This window comes from Triplophysa rosa, linkage group LG25, assembly GCF_024868665.1.
Source record: "Triplophysa rosa linkage group LG25, Trosa_1v2, whole genome shotgun sequence".
Classification (NCBI taxonomy): Eukaryota; Metazoa; Chordata; class Actinopteri; order Cypriniformes; family Nemacheilidae; genus Triplophysa; species Triplophysa rosa.
In genome coordinates this window covers 7,179,848-7,201,479 of record NC_079914.1, presented here as the reverse complement: position 1 = coordinate 7,201,479, position 21,632 = coordinate 7,179,848, and the positions used below count along the sequence as shown (strand labels likewise).

The following is a 21,632-nucleotide window of genomic DNA, read 5'->3' as shown; positions in this document are numbered from 1 at the left end:
CACCCACCCGGACGCCAGACAACCAATCACCATAGAAATTCTAACAAAATGCATTTCCACCCTCCGCAGAGGCTATCACACCAAGCACACCGCACGCACACTCGACGCCATGTTCATTTTGGCCTTCTTCGGATTCCTCAGATGCTCAGAAATCACCACCACGTCCAAATTCGATCCCTCAGTTCACCCCACCTTTTCGGATCTATCAGTGCTCGATTCGGAAACCATTTCATTTTTTATCAAGCGAAGCAAGACCGACCAGGCCGGGAGAGGCCATTTCATCTATATCTTCAATCTCAATTCCCCAATCCAGCCTTATCAATCCCTCCTAGCCTACATCCGCTTCAGACGATCACAAGTTAAATCTCCATCCGAACCCCTCTTCGCAGATGATTTAAATCACCCCGCCACACGTTTCTGGTTCCAAAAACATCTTAAATCCGTTTTGCTCCATACCGGCATCCCAGCAGATCACTTCTCTTGCCATTCTTTCCGCATCGGCGCAGCAACCACGGCTGCCCAAAAGGGCCTCTCACAGCCCCAGATACAAGCGCTCGGCCGATGGTCATCCAAAGCCTACAAAAGTTACATCCGAACAGACCGCGCCCTCATCAGAGAAGCACACCGCACCCTCATAACTCGAATCGTCTAGCATCAACCATCTTCCAAACTTCTCCATCAAACCACCAGCAGTAGTGACGCACCGTTCAACTCACAGGAGCCCGGCGCACATCTCGTACTCAGCTAATTGGACCTCACCTCTCCAGAATTCAGTTCACCGCAGCAACGGCCCTCACAAGCACCTGGACTTCCATCTCACACTCCGCCGAAGCAGACACCAATGCTACAGAAGCCAGTATCGCCGCAGCGACCGCCCCCGCAGGGGCCCGTGCTTCCAACTCGTGCTCTGCCGCAGCAGACACCAATTCTACAGAAGCCAGTATCGCCGCAGCGACCGCCCCCGCAGGGGCCCGAGCTTCCAACTCGTGCTCTGCCGCAGCAGACACCAATTCTACAGAAGCCAGTATCGCCGCAGCGACCGCCCCCGCAGGGGCCCGAGCTTCCAACTCGTGCTCTGCCGCAGCAGACACCAATTCTACAGAAGGCAGTATCGCCGCAGCGACCGCCCCCGCAGGGGCCCGAGCTTCCAACTCGTGCTCTGCCGCAGCAGACACCAATTCTACAGAAGCCAGTATCGCCGTAGCGACCGCCCCCGCAGGGGCCCGAGCTTCCAACTCGTGCTCTGCCGCAGCAGACACCAATTCTACAGAAGCCAGTATTGCCGCAGCGATCGCCAATCAGGGGCCAGTGCCACTTCCTTACTCTGCCGCAGCAGACCCCCTCATAGCCCCCGAAGCCAGTATCGCCGCAGCGACCGCCCACAGGGGCCCGTGCTTCGTCCCTTACTCTGCCGCAACAGACCCCCTCATAGCCCGCGAAGCCAGCATCGCCGCAGCGATCGCCCCACAGGGGCCCGTGCTTCTTCTTTTACTCTGCCGCAGCAGACCTCCCTTTTAGCCCCCAGAAGTCAGCATCGTCGCAGCGAACGTTCCCGCAGGGTCCCGTGTTTCCATCCCGTGCTCTGCCACAGCAAAACCAATTTCCAGAACTCAAGATCACCAAAGCAACATCACCCATCACGCTTCAGAAAGACTAGTGGGAATACACATCACCACCCACTCAGCGCCATCCACTCCGCAAGAGCTCACAGCAATTTTCCATCCCCACGCTCCAGCAAATCCTATATCACCAACTTAGCCGCCACGCAAAGCCAGTCCTAAAACCACGACCGCAGCAGACTCCCAACTCACAGGATCCCCACACATCCGGAGACCACAGCAGCATTGCACCATCAGGGTTTGCACAACCCACAAGCCCCACGGCAAACGCAAGCCATCACCCAGAAAGCCTCAATTCTCGCTATTTGGGGGGAGCATGCGCTATCCGGCTGCTGTCCAGCGTTTATTCTGCATTTTTGGGGTGAGCTATGGGTTCGGGCCATTTCCGAGCTCGGCGCACTCGCCCCCATGAGGGGGAGAGTGTTCCGGGGTCGGAAGGAATCGGCGAGCTCGGAGCCCGCCCCCTGGACAGCACGCCAAATACGCATATCTTACCTACCCCTGCTATCAGCATTATCCTGCCACCATTATTATTATTTGCCTAGGCGAACTCGTGAAATTATGTTTTATTAACAAAGTTCGGGAGAAGCCGGAGCACATAATCAAACTCGGCCGGTTCACCATTGGCAACCACGTCATCTATCCAAACGAGTTTCGTTAACAAAGTTCAGGTGAAGCCGGAGCTCATAATCAGACTCGGCTGGTTCGCTACCAGCAATCACGATTTTCACCCTATCAGCTCAAGCGAGCCTCCGCATAAATAAGACCAGAATTCTTACCTGCACCTTCTCTACAGTAATGCAACATCCCTCCACCTCCCCGGCCGATCTCCCTGAACTCGCTTTCCACAGCAGGACCCCGGGGGGTGAGCTCTGGGTTCGGGCCATTTCCGAGCTCGGCGCACTCGCCCCCATCAGGGGGGGAGTGTTCCGGGGTCGGAAGGAATCGGCGAGCTCGGAGCCCGCCCCCTGGACAGCACGCCAAATACGCTATCTTACCTACCCCTGCTATCAGCATTTTCCTGCACCATTATTATTATTTGCCTAGGCGAACTCTGAAATGCCTTTCGCAAATTCATACTTTAAAAAAGTGCCACCCGCAATTACGCCTATGCAGGGGAGTACCGAATTATGCTGTATAATGTGGAATGATACGTCCATTGGCCATCCCCTCTGTCCACCACATGTCTGTCTCTCAGCACCATCACAAGCCCCTAGTGGCAACTCCTAAGCACTTGAGAGACCTCTCCAGCTGTCTTAAATAATTGGGAGAGTAGAGTGATTCTTAGCTTTAAGAAATTTGATAACTTGCTTTATATTTAAGTTTGGAAGTAGGAGTAAATTTCATGAATTCTCAGCATTAAGACTAAAATGGCACTTTGAAGCTTATAAACTCACCATGTGTTCAGGCCCTGCTGATCATGATCAATGGCACCTAAAAAGGTTGGGCGCAAATTAAGAAGACAGTACCTAGGAATAGGATTAAACTATTACTGTACTATTGTTGACATAGCTGTCTAAACCAAATTACACAATCAAAATTCACATGTAATAATTGAATAAAATAAATTGCATATCCCTTTACAAGTGCATCAACACTTACAGCTGTGGCAGGTAAAAACGCCAATGCGAAACGAAAATAATATCATGCGCCAAGCTCATTCTCGGTAGGTCATAATGACTCGAGAGTGCCGCCGCACCTGAAAGTTGAACTATTTCCATCTCGATGCGGCACCGCCGCGCCTAGAAAAATGTGCACGCTGCATATGCATTTATGTCTACATTTAAAATAACGAATTTGCGCACACAAAAGACGCGAAATGTGAATCGCCCCGAAGTCAACTGCAAAATATAATATACAATATATCACTGCAATGTATAAAAAGTATTCCAATAGATGTTGTACTCTATGGAGCATATACTGTATATAAGGCAGATCTTTTTTTGACAAATACGTATTTATGGTTAATGAATGAAACATGTATATGGGCAGGGAATAGTTAAAAATGTGTCTTTATAAATGAGGCTTGTGGTTTTTAAGGCCCCTGAGAGAAATGTAAACATGAAGCAGGTGGGAAGAAAAAACAAAACAAAGGAATGAAAAGTTAATCTTTCTGAGAGCAAAAGCGTGAATGAAATGAAAGCTGAATCTGATAATGGCACCCTTTTTCTTTTCATGCACACCTCAGAGGTCTGGCACCTCTGTCTTTACCTTTTTAGAAGTGTGTCATGTTTCTTGATTCATTTCCTCAAACACTTTTGACATCCACAGTGCTTCTCTCAGCAGAGAAATTACTGAACTGTAAAAGATTATATTGTAAAGTTTTTTTTTTTTTTTTTTTAAATACGTCCACCTCAGTTTTAAAGACTTGGACTATCATGCACAAGTTTTATGGACATCTGATGGTACTTCTATTTAGTGCAGCCCCATTCACCTGTCACGTGTGGCTGGGAGAATCCAAAGCGCACGACATGGCGTAATCCAAAAAACACGTTTTTAATAATAAATCCACATGAATTGAACCACACAACACCATAAACTCACGTAAACAAAACAATAGCGGACAATGAACTAAAGGGACAGACAGGCTTAAATACACAGGAAACAGAAGACCGAACCAAAACAAAACAAAACAGAATATAACCGTGACATCACCATTGACTTTCATTATATGATGAAGATATTCTTCAAAAATACACCTTGAAAGAAAAAAGTGAGATGATGACATTTTCATTGTTCATTTTACTATGAGGGATATTCGGACGTCGAGTTTCGTTAACAAAATTCAGGTGAAGCCGGAGCTCATAATCAAACCCGGCTGGTTCGCTACCAGCAATCACGATTTTCACCCTATCAGCTCAAGCGAGCCTCTGCATAAATAAGACCAGAATTCTTACATGCACCTTCTCTACAGTAATGCAACATCCCTCCACCTCCCCGGCCGATCTCCCCGAACTCGCTTTCCACAGCAGGACCCCGGGGGGGTGAGCTCTGGGTTCGGGCCATTTCCGAGCTCGGCGCACTCGCCCCCATCAGGGGGGGAGTGTTCCGGGGTCGGAAGGAATCGGCGAGCTCGGAGCCCGCCCCCTGGACAGCACGCCAAATACGCATATCTTACCTACCCCTGCTATCAGCATTTTCCTGACACCATTATTATTATTTGCCTAGGCGAACTCGTGAAATACTAGGTGTGTTCGAGCTCATGCGGCGCTGCGCAGACCGATCGGCAGGATTAGCCACTTGCAGTAGAGGGAGGATTTGAAAAAGAAGCAGTCAAGTCGGACACCTGCTGCTTGCCGTAATGACGTTCGCACCGTGTTTCCTTTTCAAAGTGCGATTGAAGTGGATTAGAATACTGGATTTGTCCAATAAACAAAAGTTTAAATTAAAAAGTAGCAACCATAAACTCTTCAAATGTTATGTGCTGCTTAATACTGTGTGCCTAAAAATCATGGTAAACATAAGCATATATTAATAAATTACCAACGGAGGCTGTATTCATTTCATCTTTATTTTATTAAACAACACCAAATAACATGTTTATTATATCTGTACGAACAGAGTTTTAGCTGTTTTAAAAACTTGCATTAATAAGTATTAGTTGAACTGAGGGTGTTATAATAAACCCGAAACGCACGTGATCGTTGTCTAGCCAATCATGAAAAGCTATGTCGTCATCACAGCCTGGTGCAGCCGCTCCTGAGATGATCTCGCCGGCTGTTCTCGAAACGCTCTCGCGCTACTTTAATGCCCCACGTGAAAGTCACATGGCGTCGGCGCCGGCTCAAGTCGGACAAAAGTTCTAACCAGCATGCACTGCTTCAAGTCAGATTTCGATCGATCTGCGCAGCGTCAAATCGAACACACCTATAGACTATGCCTTTCCTGTCAAATGGTTTGCCAACTGATGTGCTTTGGGATAATAGGCTCCGATTAAAAACTCTAACAACCATCAGTGTATGACAATTTTATTCATGAAAACACTTCAATAGCCTACACTGAGTGTATTAAACCTGAGTATTTTTTTGTAAAATTAAAACTAAGTTAAAGTAAAAATGTAAATTTAATACTAAATAGAATTTTATATTAAATTATTATATAAAATGTTATATGTGAAATTAAACTGCGACGTAGAAAAGCTTTTTGCATAACGGTATGAACTATCAAAGGCGATAAAGTATAGCTAAGAGCAGTGTTGGGGAAAGTTACTTTTAAAAGTAACTAGTTACAATATTGAGTTACTCTATAAAAAAGTAACTAAATACGGTACTTGGGTACTTTTTGTGGAAAGTAACTGAAAGTACTTTTTGCATTACTTTTTCCTCACCTAACTGATGCTCATGCTTTTCCAGACTTTGCTGTTCTTTAGTGTTTAACACTAATGCATTTAACAATCCTATATAGTCCATAACACACCTTTATTTTCTTCAAAAAACACATTTCAAATATTTCCTGACCAGTAGTCCTCCACCTCATCAGAGCTCTGCCTACTGTTGACAGTGCTGACTTCGGTGTCACCATATTTATTGTGTTTTGACAGCGTGGCTTGTTGCACAAGATGTCGCCGGTGAGCTTTTGGGATGGCAGAGTCGTTTCCAGCCGTATAACACTGTGTTGGAAAAGGAGGATTTTTGGCTGGCAAACATGGGTGTGTTTTTTTTAGATTTTATAACCGCCGCTCTCTTTATATAGAGCTTTGCTTATATATCTGTTTTTAGGGAGGGGTCAATAACCAATGTTTGTATTACCGCATAAACAGCATAAATAAAAGATGGAATTAACATATACGGCAAGCATTCATCAAACTTTTTTGTAATTAAACTCTGCAATTAAACAAACATTTCTCTTTCAGATGAATCTGTTTTTATCTGCGACACCTTTTTCATAAGTATAACAAACATACACATTCACAAACAATATTCATCACCATTAGAAATGAGAAAAGACCTTATCTGATTGTCCGTGAGGATGGTAATGTTTGAGAGTGTAACGATAACGATTGTCCGTTCACAGCGGTAGATGAGTCAAAGTTCATAAAATCCCCAAAACCAAGCGAGTAATCCAAAAACGTTCCCAGTGTAGCTGTATTCCTTAGCGCAGTGGTTCCCAAACTGCAGTACGCGTACCCCCGGGGGGCGCCAGGTGACGGAGGGGGTACGTGAACAAAATCCTGAAATCTACTGTTTACTTAATTATAACGCACCTGACAATCAACCAGTCATGTTTTTCTATGTCCCACAAGCTGAATATAAAGACGTGCTCCCTCTAGTGTACACACAGCAAAATAGTAGTCACGTAGTGCCATAAAAGGTCAAATTCATGACATCCAATCAAAAAATATGCGTCCACTCATGCGTAAGCGCACGTCTTTACGTACCGCATGTAATTCGACTGCACGTGGCTTGGTACGAAGCAACAACTGCTTGTTAAATTAAAATGGATAAGTGGTTGCAAAGATTTAGGCCCGCAGCCACAGAAAGAAAATCGACTCCCAGCAGCTCGGATGATCCACAGTCCTCTGACCACACCCCGGGTCCCTCCAACAGCACTTCGGCTGCAGGTGTAAGTCAACCACCCGCTCCGGTTGACACCGACACAGATAGCGATGCATCGGAGACTACAGCGTCAACTCAGGTTCAGCAGTTCACAGAAAGACGATCAAAAAGGTGTAAATATGATGAGAAATACATTTCATATGGATTTACTTACATTGGCAATGACGAAAATCCCAAACCACAGTGCGTTATATGTGCAAAAGTATTCTCTCATAACTGCATGAAGCCAGCGTTTTTGAGCAGGCATTTAGAAACAAAGCATGCGACTTTGAAAAATAAACCGCGAGAGTTTTTCGTAAGACAGTTAAGACAACTCGGGAGTAGTAAGGCCCTTATAACAGCGTCAGAAAACCATAATAAGAAAGGACTGGAAGCATCCTACATGGTGAGTTACAGAGTGGCTAAAACGGGCAAATCCCATACTATTGTAGAGAACTTAATTCTTCCTGCTGCAGCTGATATTGCGGGTATTATGCTTGGGGAAAAAGCCAAAAAAACAATACAGAAGATGCCGTCATCAGACAACACAGTTTCACGTCGCATCGCTGATATGGCAGAAGACGTTTTAAAACAGCTATTGCTTCGCATAAAATCCAGCGAGTTCTACGCTTGACAAATCGATGAATCAACGGATGTAGCTGGTTTGGCTCAGCTGCTGGCATATGTCCGGTATATTTATGATGGTTCAGTTATGGACGATATACTTTTTTGCAAACCGTTGGAAGGCAGAGCAACTGGAGAGGAGATTTTCAAAGTTTTAGATGGCTTTGTAACATCACATGGACTTCAGTGGACAAATTGTGTGGGCATTTGTACTGATGGAGCGAAAGCCATGACAGGCAAGCTGAGTGGACTGGTAACACGTGTGCAAGAAGTTGCACCCTGCGTGGTTTGGGTACATTGCAGCATCCACAGAGAAGCGCTGGCTACCAAAGGAATGCCTGAACGTCTTAAGGCAGTTTTGCAAGATGCTGTAAAAATTGTAAACTTTATTAAAGCAAGGCCTTTGAATTCTCGTTTGTTTTCTGCATTGAGCAATGAAATGGGCAGCGACCACGTCACATTGTTACAACATACTGATGTACGATGGCTGTCCAGGGGAAAGGTTCTCACACGATTGTTTGAATTGAGGGACGAACTTAATTATCGACCATCCCTTTGAATTGAGTAACCGCTTACATGACGAAGAGTGGCTTACAATATTGGCCTATCTGGGTGATGTTTTTTCCCGTCTGAATGAGCAGACCATCGGATTACAGGGAGTTGCCATGTAACTCCCTGTAATCCGATCCGATCTGCATCTTTCGATGTTGAAAAGACGTTCCTTTATTGGCCCATTATTACGTTTTCTGAACGTCTGATATTGACGTACAGGGGACCTTGGTACAATGTAAAAACTGGTTCAAATCTGGAGTTTATCAGACTACTTTTAGTTTTCACATGGAAATAAATGAAATGAGACTCTGTGAAATGAGTTTTGTACCCACAATAATAACCATTATCGTGATCAGTGTTTGCTTTAGTTGGGCTCTTGATCCTTGACTTTTGTTAAATGAATTCGTTCAGGTCATGTAATAGTGTTATAAAAACACTTGTGCAATGTGAAAGACAGACATGCTTTTACAGAAGTTAGGGTTGTTCTCATGGAAATAGTCATGCTGTAATAAAATGTATTAGTTTTAAACATTATTGATCAATTGATGACTGGTCTGAGTGCTCTGGCTAGTCAATGCACAGGTATTGAGAGAAAATAAACAAACTTATTTCACTGACATCAACCCTCATCATACAACCCTCAACAATGATGACAATCGACAAAATAATTCAGATAAACAGATCACCCAGCATGCATTGCAGCATGAAGCTTTCTTTTGTTGATTGTCACCATTGTTGAGTTTCATATGCAGATTCTTGATGTCGTTGTGTGTTAAAGTGGTTTAACATTTTGTGAATATGTTAATTCCTAAAAAAATCACAGTATATCAAACTACAGATCCACAGAGACAATTTCAAAATGCATGCATTACCATTCAGAAGTAATCATCTCTTTGCTACAATTAATTTATTTTAACACACAGTTATGGCTGAAGGAAACCTAATTTACCATTAAAATAGAAGAGCCAAGAGCTCAACTAAAGCTAAAAAAGATCACAATAATGGTGATTTTTGCAGGTACAAAAGTGATACCGATTCATTGCAATGAATATTGTCAAATCATCAGTTTTTAACCTTGATTCAGTGGTTGCTTGCTATCTTACTGCACTCAAATCATTCAACTCAGTTTATTTCTAAGAGTCTCCCTTAATTTATTTCCATGTGTAAACTCAAAATTTCAACCAGTTTTTACTTTGTACAGACTGGACATCAATATTAGACAATCAGGAGACCCCATGAAAAGCTAGAAACAACTTTCACTTTTGGCCCATAAAGGGATGTCTTTTCCATGTGTTTAATATTTTTGCTGGGACTCGAGTGGACTCGGGCATAAGTCCAATTCCGAACATGTTTGAGTACGAGTCGAGACCGAGTCAAAATGCACACAAGTCCATGACAAGACCAAGACCATTAAAATAGGGTCTCGAGACCGAGTTCAAGACCGAGTCCGAGTCTCGAGACTTCAACACTGATGTTACATACAGTACATGATCGACTCAGTGACTGAGTCATGGACTACTGCAAGGTCAAAGGTCGAAACAAGCACAAACCACTGTGCTTGACAGTTTGTGTAAGGTGTTTGTGCTAATATGCTGTATCTGTTTTTTGCTTTATGGCCAAGGACTTGTGGTTTGTTCAGATGGAGTTTTGCAAACCTAAGCCATGCTGCCATGTTCTTTTAATAGAGAAAAAGCTTTTTCTTGTTGATTTCTTCTTTCTTGCTGAATACTCCAGATCATCAAACTGGCCAAGCTTCTGCATTATAGAGCTGCTAACACTTGCCGATGCTACAGTAAAGTAGTTGACACATGGCTTCTTCATTGTTGCCTGTTTTTTGTTAAATTAATGATGACACAATTGGTTATGTCATGTTTTGTTGGAACTACCTAATTTTAAAATCTAAACTTGTCCTGATACTGTTTGGAAAACCATAGAATTCAGAAAGGTTGAACTTTCTTTTTAACATGACTGATGTGGAGCAATCTTAAAAGTTTATAATTGTTAAAAAATTGCCACTTTACACACTTTTTTTACTGAGCCTAGGACTTTGTTGCTTTTTATTATGTTTACGATTCATTTTGTTCTTTGTTTGATAAAAGTTATGTTAAATGTTTGCCAGTATAGAGTAATTGTTGTATAGCTATAACATGGCAGTTTTAGGTTTGTTGTACAGTAGACTTCCTCACTTGTTTGCAATGGCTCCCTCACCCCTTGTTTCTGAATTCAAAATCACTGAAATGTATGCTGTTATTGAAATATTTTAACTTTAATACTATAACCTTTTTATAGTATTTGTTGTGAGCTTTGCTAGATATTATTATAAGGAGACAGCAATTTACACTATCACTCACTTTATTAGCATTACTTTACAACAATTAAATTTCTACAACAATCAATGCGACATGAACAGTTACACGTTCTTCAGATTGTGTTTACTTTTTTACATTTGTTATTACTCCTCCAGATGTTTCTTAAGCCAGGTCAGAATATCTTCATCAATGTGAATAGAAAGAGTTCCGTCCGGATTGATGGGAACAGCGTAGGGAAGAGGAATGGCCATTCTTGACAGTGTCATCTAGAGCACCAGGAACGCAATAAGTTAGTTGTTTTTTAAGTCATATTTATACTGTATGTGAGTCATAAAACAATTGAAGGACAAACTATCGGCTTCTCACCTCTGGAATCCTAGCAATGAAATTCAGAGTCCTTTGAGTTGGCAAGGCTGCAGTCAGTTCAATCTCTTTCTGACTGTTCATGACTCTTTCAAGCTTGAATCCCGCCTTGAGAGCTGCCATAGGGATATGCTTAGACAGCCTAATTGAGAAGTGGTACAAAGAGAACAGATAAGACAGATAATATCAGTCAATTTAATTTTTACCGATACCTCAAGAATTTGTTGTTGATTAACATTACTTTTTAGCATATGTGGTGACAATTAAAGGAAGCCTTTCCCATTCCAACTCCAGACGGGCAGCAGGGAATTCTCCGAGAACACCAGCTTCAGCTTTGGCAGTGACTGCATATTGTTGACACTCTGGACCCCAGGCAACCTTGGCCTGTAAAGAACATTTGTGCTTTGTTGAAAAATTCAATAATTGATCATATTTTAAGAATCACATGAGTTCCAGTCTTACAGTGACTTTGTGCTTGCTCAACAGGACACCATCAGCACAAATCTTCATGTTGTCATTTTCAGCAATTGAGGAAACAATAAGCTGCACTCTTGCTGTTGACTTGTCAAAGTAAGCACCAAGTTGGTAGCCCAACAGCTTGTGGTCAACTCTTACGGCACGGGCAATAACAGCAAAAACAGGTGGAGCAGCATTTCCAAGGAACTTAGCCTGAAAACATAAATTGGACATTTTAGGGGTACATATTCATTTTAGAATTTTTTATTATGAACAGCACAGACTCACCTGTTTCTGAATGGCCTCAAAACTTGATGCTGCGCTTCCACTGCTTACTGCCTTTGAGGCTCTATGGGGGGCCATGTACTGTAAGCCAAATTATATTTTACAAGTGAAATAACAGAATCAAGGAAACAAAGTAACAATATTCTTTACAATGATAATGGTTTAGTTACCCGATCTTTGTGGAATTTCCTGAATGGTTCAGTTATGGTGGCCTAAACATCCAAATATAAGAATTAATATATTTTTTTATGTATGATATATGATATCTAATGAACAGGAAACATCTCATGTTCTTACTTCAGTTAAGCGAGAACTGGACATTGAGGAACTTGAACTGCTGGAACTGATGATGCGGCTGCTGCTGCTACTTTTAGAAGAAACAGGAGCATTTTTAGCTTCAGCCTCCAGGATTTCCCTCAGTTTCAGCAGGATGGTCTTTCCCTCTGGAGTTTCCTCATCAACAAGGTTGATTTGCTTAAGGAGTCTCTCAGCAGCTCTAGGACCAACTTGAACCTCAAGCTCCAGTCTTTCAACTGCAGGACCATCACCTGCAAGTAACATGGCAAACCATTAATGATCCTTTTTCTGGGGAAAAATAAAATATAAAAAAGAATTAAAAGAATACCTCTGGCCACTGCAGCACGCATTGAGTGCTGTCCTAATATGTAGAACAGAGGAGCATTCTTGATAAAAGCAGCATTGTGAGAGTGCACCTCAACGCATCCCTTGATTTCAATGTATGGGACAACAAGACATAGGGTCTTGTGCAGTGGAGCAGGAGCTCTCAGAGGAACCTCAGCTGACATATCATACCCAGTGATCTCAGAAGACTGAAAAGAAAAATAAAGCTTTGAGTAAATAAATACTCAAGAGTTTTCTTACATATCTATGTCCAGAGAAGATTAAAATCAGCTTACAATAGGTGTGTGGTAGTTTTGCACAGACAACTCTGGTACCAAGGGAACAATCCTCTCAGCAGTGGGGTTTTCAATATTTCTGACCACAGCAAGAGTTTCAAAGCTGTCAAAAAAGATGGGAAACTTTTAGCTGCCACAAGAAATTTCATTCAACATTTTTGCCACATCAGTACAACAGATTTGATTACCTCATGTCAGCAATATGTTCAGGAACCTCAACAGGCAGGGCCTCCACCTTGTAGTTGCCCTTGAGAATGTCAGCTCTAGCAGCTACTTTTCCAGGGAGGATTGTACGGATCTTTCCTTTGGCCATTACAGCAGCTTGAATGAAGGCAGTGTTTATTCCCATCACAGCAAAAGTCTGCAGAGCAACACTGAAAGAAGTAAGGAGGTTGTGTTTGAAAACTGTTATATATTTTCATATTATATTATATTCCTCTTCATACAGGTAGATAGAATATGTACCTTGGTCTTGCTTCAGCTACCAGCTGAACGTCAGTCCTTTTTAGCTGCTCAAGAGTGAAGGTCTCCAACTGCTCAGGAAGACGTGGTGTAATAGTGGCCTTAACTTGAAGAATGTACAGAACAACATGAAAATAAGAAGCCTCTTATAAAACAGGAACACAACATAAAGAAAAAACTCACCATTGACAGTTGCAGCCGCAACAGCAGCAGTGTACAAACTGAGCTCCATGGGTACACCAGTTGCTGTTGGAAAGATACGACGCACTTCGGCTGCTAGCAGAGGTTTGGCATACTGCAAAGAAATTCCTTCTTGTAATGCTTTAAGGGCTTCCTTCAAAAATTCACGTGGTCTGGGTCCGGTTGCAATCTAGGGGATAGTGTTTGAGAAATGTTTCATTCTCGTTATTCCAGATCTCAGACTTGTAGTAATGAGAGAGGGGACATGAAGTACATAATAATACCGGTATTGCTTGTTCAATGACAGTCTTGTCAATGTTGACAAAAGCCACTTCTTGTCCAAGTATTTTGATGTAGGCTGAAGCCAATGGCTGGTTGTTTGGCAGAGCCTTCCAGTTAGTGAGCTGGAGAAGTTGAAATATAAGGTAAGATGCTTTTTTTTACAAGCATACAACTACGAACTACAAACAGTTAAATAGGCATAACTTACTGCTCTCAGAGTGCGCTTTATTTTTGTGATACGGTCAACACTTTCATCAGCAGCAGGAGATTGCAGAAGAGCCTCCTGGATTCCTTCAGTTCTCAAACCAATCTGTTTAAAATATTCAACTGGGTCTTTTATTAAAGTTTATTAAAACATTTTAAAACAAAAAGATAAAGGTTTTTGGAGCCCCACCTCAAAAACATCAGCAGCAGCCCCAGCTAGGTAAGCACGTGCTTTTGCTACAACAGCTCTGGGCAGGATGGTGGCGGCATCATTGATCATGTAGGCACTACCAGCAGCTCCAATCATTAGAGGAGCTTCACATCGACAGAGAAACCCATTGAATGAATAGTCAATATAAAGATTTTAACAAATGCTCGTGGTTCCTGTTTATCACTGAATATTATGATTTACAGTGGCTTTGACTTACTATGATAGATGTCCAGTGTAAGGGCTCTGCTGAAACGGAAACTAAGTCTGTCCAACTTGGGGCTCAAGAGCTTCATGGCAACACTAGCTGCACCAGCACTAAAAATTGAAAACCATGATCACGTCAAGGCTTGTGTTCAAGTGAAGCGATAAAATATTGAATTTGAAAATGTCCTTGTTATTCTTACACAGCTGCCATATCAGGAGCAGTGATTCTGGTCAAGGACTTGATGTGGGAATAGGCAAAGCTTGCCACATGCATGTTTGGCTCAATCCTCAAAGCACCAGCAAGACTGGAAACAAGAGCCACTGAGGGCTTTGTCTCAAACAACACAATACAAGCAACCATGCGCACTTCAGGGTGGAGAGCTCTGTCCAATAAGAGCTGCAAAGCCACTGGCTGTATCTGAGGTGATAAACAAAATAAGTTAACTAATGTATGTTTTTTAAATTAAGTTTCAACAACATCTGATATTTACCAGTTTGGGCTCTTTCTTGGCAATGTTCCTCAGTGCCAAGATGGCATCAACCTGGACTCTAATGGGCAGAGTAGTAGCGGCAGTTCTCAGTCCTGGCAGGAGCTTCATGATTGTTTTAAGACTAGCAGGGTGACCAGCATTGCCCAGAACTTTCAGAACCAAAGAGATTTCAGGAATGTCATTCTTGGTAATGGCATCTGCAGCAATATCATGGATGGGCTGAGGGTTTGAATGCACATAAAATTTGAAAATAAAGTAAATGATAAATTCTTATCAAAATAAAAGGATGGATTGATGTGTTTACTCTGAGGAGCTCAACAGGGCAGGTGGGTACTGCAATACAGTGCTTGGCGATCATAGAACCATATCCAAGCATGACCACTTCACGCACTGCTGGGATTGTGGCGATTTTCTCATGCACAGCCAAACTCTGTTTGAAAAGATCAATGTCAAGTTTATTATTTTCCTAGGGGCTATTTTTTCACAGCCAGCAGTAAAAAGACATACAATTACAATACAAAGAAAACAACAGACACAATGACTTTTATAAACACTTAAGACCATTTAAAAATCTAATAGCAGCTGGTACAATCTATTTGTCCGGCAAAGTGGCATATGATATCTACGAGTGAAGGTAGCAACCTTAAAACATTTCTAAGGGGATGACTAGGGTCACTAATAATTAGATCAACCTTCCTCAAAGTCCTGGATTTCTACAAATCATCCAAATCATTTAAGGTTCTATGACCCTTACCTACACACTAATGAAAAAGTAACAGCAGATTTAACAAAGCAAGAATAAAACATTTTCATAAAAGTACTATCCACCTTAAAACTATGCAACTTCCTTAAAAAATACATCCTCTGATGAGTTTTCTTACACACGGCATCTACATGGGCATTGAAGGTCACCTTATCATCTAATTCAAGGTATTTATACTGATTTACAAGTTCCACAGCCTGAGCATTTATGACCACAGGAGAGATTTTAGAAAGATTTTATAATATTAACCTTTAATCAGGCTATATTTGCAAATTCACATTATTAGAATAGTAAAGTGTACCCACACCAGTCAACTGGATGGTTTCCAAATCAGCAGTGACCATTTGCAGAGCAATCACAAGAGCTTGTAAGAACTCAGGAATGGTAAGTTCACCAGCCAGAAACTTCTCCTTAATGAATTTTACAATGACTGGTGTCCCAGCAGCAGGAAGAGCATCCAGAAGCCAGCGCCTAACAGAACAATAGTTTTAGTTAAAAAAAACTACGCAACAGTATGTTACTGTTAACATTACTTAATGTTAACAGTAGTCCATCTGGTTTCATGGGTTCAACATTACTTAATGTTAACTAAATGTACCTGTAAATAGGTTGGTTCTTAAATTGAGCCCAGATAGCCTCAATGTTCTCCAATGTGGCAACACGGAGGAGTTGGATGAGCTGAACAATCTTCAAGGGAGCATCATCATGAACCATAGCCATATTGTTAGTAACCAAGTGCTTCAGGATCTCTATGATCTAGAACAATAGTGGGCCATATTTAGTGGACATCTAAAAAGTCAGACATGCACTGTTAAACCTGGGATTTTTTATTTAAGGACTTTGAAGGCAAATGATTAAGTGTACCTGGGCTGGTGCATCACTGATCTTCATTAATTGAATGGGTGTCTGAAGAATCTCAGTTGCAAACTCGTACTGAAGGGATCCACGGGGCAGGTAATCAGCTTTCATGGGAACAACAGGGGTCTTCTCCATCTCAACAAAAGCCAAGGTTTGTCTGGAAAAAGATTCCTCAGCCTTACCATATTACGAGTGAAACTTGTATGGAATAATGCAACTTAAAAGGAGAACCAGTCATACTTTGCTTGCATCATGGCAGCACCATGGATCTCATTGAGGGGTGAGAACTGATGAACTTCCTCAACTGTTGCTTCAGTGATCAGTACACCGGTGGCAGCTGGTTTCATGATGTAGTTGTAAGTTGCAGTTTCAATCAGACTCTTGACTCTCTGTTAATATAGACAAAGTAAATTTAACCCTCAACGTTTTTATTTTATCAAGTAAATGTATCATTTTCCCCCAGTCTTTCGCATTACCCGTGTGCATTCGGCACATCTCTCTGCGTATGCCAAGCCAATGTCCTTCATGATTCTTTCCTGACAGTGGCTGAGGTCCTTAGACTTGGTTACAATAATATGGTTGGCTTTTAGATCTTCATTGATGACATAGTGTGTCCTGCACACTCCCTGAGCTCCAGCCTTTAAGGAGAAGCTATACAAGTTAGTTTGCACATTTTAAAATGGATTAAAAATGTACTTGGGTCAATTGTTCACCTCTTGCAGTTCATAGACATTCTGGGTCTTCTTGAGGTTGAGCTGAAGGATGTTGAGGATTCCTCTGTGCAAGTTCAAGACAGTAGGAGACACTCCTGCTGGGGCAAATACCTTCCCAACCACACCATTAGCATACTCAAACTTGATGGGAATCTGAAGCTGAGCGGCCAGTGCTGTGGTTAGCTTAGTGGCAGGAACAAAAGGATCCTTGGGCCAGATGCCCCCATACTCAAAGAGCAGAGGATCCATGAGCTGTTTGGAAACATTTTCACTTTTTATTACTTGTTACCAGTGTAGCACTTTTTGTTTTTATCGTACACTAAAACTAGGTTGTTAACAGTGTTTACCTTCAGCAGGAAGTTATTTTCTGTCACTGCGGTGAGAAGAACCTTGCTGCTGACTTTAATTCCTGCTCTGGCAAGACCTTCTTCAGGGAGACCGCCCAAGAGCAGAGCCTCATACTTGTACACATAGGTCTTGTCAAGGGCAAACTCAGGAACTGAAATGAGTTAAGGATTTTTGGGATAATTCAGGTCAATGTGAACCACTTAAGAGAACATGAACAAAAAAAAGAAAGAAAATTCTTTGCCAAATCATAATACTTACCAAGGTTAATCTGTTGACATGCTGAAATAAATATGACAAGACATTTTAATAATCACATTTTTCTATGTGTTTTTCTGTAAAATAAGTTAAATCTTAAAAAGAAAAACTTTCACTTACCCACAAGGGCTACTGTCAAGGCAAGCACAACACATCTCATGGCTGGTGGTTTGTGAAGAACTCACAGAGATACAGACCTTTTATAGTAGTTTTTTGTTGACCAGGTTGTATTTGTTAAATAAATTATTAACAGTTGATTTACATAGATTTGTACATAGATTAGAAGTTAGGTTACCCTAGCCTGTCATCATGTCATCCTCCAGGCCAATGTCCACAATGACATTCTGATTCTTCTCAACATAACAACATAAGTAAAAAATCTATCTATCTATCTATCTATCTATCTATCTATCTATCTATCTATCTATCTATCTATCTATCTATCTATCTATCTATCTATCTATCTATCTATCTATCTATCTATCTATCTATCTATCTATCTACCTACCTACCTACCTACCTACCTACCTACCTACCTACCTACCTACCTATCTATCTATCTATCTATCTATTGCTCTCTCTCTCTATTCTGTATGTAATATATCTGTAGTTTGGAGGTCTACCTTAATTTATATTGACAGACTTTTGTTTGATGATAAGAAAGTAAATAAAGTTAGCTTTGATGTCTAGATGTCTGCTAATAAGATTACTTTGAGCAAATCAGTACAGTACACGGTACAGTATTTTAGTAATAGACAGATTATCTTTCTAAACAAACATGGTTTGGTTGCACATTTAGTTTTCAGTAAGGTTAGGTTACCCTGGCCTGTAATCATGTCATTAAAGAAGAACTGTTAAAAGTCCATTTTAGTTTATTTATTACTGTCACGGTCCTGGTCGGGTGAGGGTATTAACTGCATGTGGGTTGTTTTGTTAGTGTCGAGCACATGGGGAGTCGTCGGCTGACCACGTGCTCGGTGTCTGCGTCACTCACCCCGCCCTTGTGTCTCCGTTAGACTTTCCCCTGCACTGGTGATTTTCCACTCCGCACCTACACTCCTGTTGACACTTCACTCATTAAGAGATCTCATTCCCGTAACTACCCCTCACCTGCCTACTATTCCCTCCTCGTTACGTTTCCCTTTATTTTCCCTCAGTGTCTCTCGTCCTGTGTCTGACCGTTGCATGTTACAGCCTGTTCAGACTGCCCTAGATGTAGCTGCGGCTCATCTACAGAAATTATCCCTCGCCTCACCTCGCCTCGCCTCGCCTCGATACCAAGCCTTAGTCACGTTATTCCTAGCCTGGATTAACACTCACCTTGCATTTCCTGTGGAGCGTTGCTACCCGGTGGGTTCCTCTCGCTCTTGTCACCCTCTCTCATCTTCTCTGCTCCTCCAGCTCCTATTGGCGTCCCGGACGGCTATCACCTGGTCCACGCGGTGCCTCTCCATGGGACGTAAAGCCGCCACCCTCGCAGGAACTGCCTGCCTCCCTCACGGCGGGTGTCCCGGGTCGAGAGAGTTTCCTGAGCCCTACCCTCTGCATCCTTACACCAGCGGACGGTCCTTGACAGTCGTTGGTGGTTCACCCTGCTCCAGTGGACTCTTGCTCACACCTCCGTGGACGGGAACGTTCGCGATCTGGTTTCCCATATTATCGCTCATTATTGTTGATCAATAAAGCCTTGTCAACCCCGCACTTGGGTCTCTCTTGTGTCTGCCATGACAATTTTAGTGAAAAGAATAAATATCAGTTGATAACCTTCGCAACTAGAAATGAAGTAATCTGTGGAACATGTGATTACATTTGATCACTGTTCAAGAAAGTATTTTTTGGTTCTTTAAGCACTTAGACAGAATAGTATAGGATAGGATAGAAGCATAGAAAAGTTTAAAAGATCAAAATGTTGAAAAGATCAAATGTTTACGTAAAATGCATAGAAGATGATAACGTCTCGGTTATGTTTGTAACCTCGGTTCCCTGATGGAGGGAACGAGACGTTGTGTCGAACCGACAGATGGGGTTCGTCCCTGAGAACCAATCGCTTCCAACTTCTTAGAAAAGGCCAATGAAAATTGGCGAATGAAATTTGCATGCCGGACTCCGCCGGATTTGCGCTACAGAGACCACATCCTACCGCAGGGAGGAGTTTAGTGGAGATACCAACATGGTCTCACCGATGGGGGAGAACTCATGGGAAGAAAGAGCGGTTGAAGAGAAAACCGCGATGTGGAGGTCCACCTAAGGAGGTCATGGGTTACCAAGGTGGGAACCAGCATGAGGATACATCAGACGGAACCGCCCTACTGGGGGGTGGCAACATCTGGTAGCACTAGGTCCGGTTAGAGCTATGTTGCGAATAACTCCGGAGACACCCGGCCTAAGGGGCAGGGCTGCTCTGCCCAGCCCGCCCGCAGGAGGTGCTTGCTAGTGATGGATGGAGTGCCTGTTCTTCACCCAGTGGGGGAAGAAGGGAGGCTAGTAGTACGCTGACCCCCTTAGGAGAAAGGGGGGGGTACTGTCATAGGCGTACACCCTACCGGCCGCCGGTCTTGCCTGATGCCTGCAAGACTCGAGACGATACCGGTTTTACACGGAGGCTGTAGGACCTCGCGAAGGTGATGGGTGTGGCCCAACCCGCAGCTCTGCAGATGTCTGCCAGAGAGGTGCCTCGAGCCAGTGCCCATGAGGAGGCTATACTCCGTGTGGAGAGAGCTCCCACCCAGTGGGCATAGGCGATCTTAGGACAAGTACACCAAAGTTACGGCGTCTATGATCCAGTGCACCAATCTGTGTTTGAGACAGTCCTCCCTGCTGATCTCCAAAACAGACAAAGAGCTGCTCAGAGCTTCTGCGGCTCTGCGTGCGGTCCAAGCAGAGGCGCAATGCGCGTACTGGACACAACACGGATGGGGTTGGGTCTTCCTCCCCGGTGGGGAGCGCCTGTAAGTTCACCACCTGGTGTCTTGGGATAGTGGTGGGAACTTTGGGCACGTAGCCGGGCCGGGGTGTCAAGATAGCGCGAGAATGACCGGGCCCGAGTTCTAGGCAATCTGTGGACACGAAGAATGCTTGTAGGTCCGCTACCCTCTTGAGCGTCCTCCCAAGAGCCGTCTTCATCGAAAGTGAGAAAGAGCGGCATCTCTGATGGGTACGGAGCATGGGTGAGGTAGCCTTCCCGTGCCCCTTAGCAACCAAATGATCAGGTTGTGCTGTCCTAGAGACTACCAGCAACTGGGTCGTGATGAGCAGCAACAGTGGCTACATACACGTTCAGTGTGGAAGGGGAGAGATTATTCTCGAGTCTCTGGGAGGACCGCACCCACTTGATCAAGCAACTACGCGGGTCTTCTCTTCGAGAAGAGCACCAGGATGAGAAGAGGCACCACTATAGGCGTATAGTCGCCTAGTGGCCAGGGCCCTAGCCTGAGTAGTGGTCTTAACCGCCGCAGGGGTTAGGCCACTCAGGATCACCTCGTTCCGTCCAGGGGCCAGACATGGAGGTTCCAGAGGTCTAGCCCGTGATGCCATAACGTGCCCTTCCCCTGGGAAAGCAGGTCCTTCGTCAGGGGAATCGGCCTGGAAGGAGCTGTCGTCAAGAGCATTAGCTCCGAGAACCAAGTCCGGTTGGGACAGTATGGCGCAACTAGTACACTTGATGCTCCTCTCCCTGACCTTGCACACTCTCCGCGAGGCGTCAACTGACGAGAGAGCACATTGGCTGTCTGGTTCAGGTCGCCTGGGATATGTGTGGCTCGCAGGGATCTGCTCACCTGCGGACTCCACAGGAGGAGGCGTCGGGCGAGTCGTGTTAGCTGCCGTAAGCGAACGCCACCCTGGCGGTTAAAAACGCTACGGCAGTTGTGCTGTCCGACCGGGCCAGCACGTGCTTATTCTGCACGTGAGGTTGTAACCCCTACAGTGCGGGTAGCACATCCCACAACTCTAGGCAATTTGATATGCCTGCGCAGGCAGGGGCCCGTCCATCGCCCCGACACT

At 43.6% G+C, this 21,632-nt stretch overlaps 1 protein-coding gene across 1 annotated transcript; it reads right to left on the bottom strand.

The window, feature by feature from the left end:
• Window positions 1-10,781: 10,781 nt before the first annotated feature.
• LOC130548774 (vitellogenin-like) lies at window positions 10,782-17,802 on the bottom strand. Its single transcript, XM_057325785.1, has 28 exons — window positions 17,751-17,802; window positions 17,634-17,654; window positions 17,375-17,526; window positions 17,028-17,279; window positions 16,791-16,952; window positions 16,555-16,703; window positions 16,321-16,471; window positions 16,055-16,212; window positions 15,762-15,927; window positions 14,998-15,123; window positions 14,694-14,912; window positions 14,403-14,620; window positions 14,216-14,313; window positions 13,978-14,102; window positions 13,792-13,893; window positions 13,586-13,705; window positions 13,305-13,491; window positions 13,125-13,227; window positions 12,848-13,033; window positions 12,660-12,762; window positions 12,368-12,572; window positions 12,040-12,290; window positions 11,913-11,954; window positions 11,746-11,823; window positions 11,464-11,670; window positions 11,243-11,385; window positions 11,005-11,143; window positions 10,782-10,904 (listed from the first exon to the last, which is right to left on the bottom strand). The coding sequence occupies exons 1-28, from the start codon at window positions 17,788-17,790 to the stop codon at window positions 10,782-10,784; spliced, it is 4,026 nt and encodes a 1,341-aa protein (XP_057181768.1). The 5' UTR covers window positions 17,791-17,802.
• Between the last annotated feature and the right edge of the window lie 3,830 nt (window positions 17,803-21,632).

Coding starts and splice junctions, on each gene's coding strand:
- LOC130548774 (XM_057325785.1), bottom strand. CDS start 17,790: ATGAGATGTGTTGTGCTTGCCTTGACAGTAGCCCTTGTGG. Junction 16,472..16,554: donor GCTGCCATGATGCAAGCAAA/GTATGACTGGTT, acceptor ATCTTTTTCCAG/ACAAACCTTGGCTTTTGTTG. Junction 13,706..13,791: donor TAAAGCGCACTCTGAGAGCA/GTAAGTTATGCC, acceptor CAACTTCTCCAG/CTCACTAACTGGAAGGCTCT.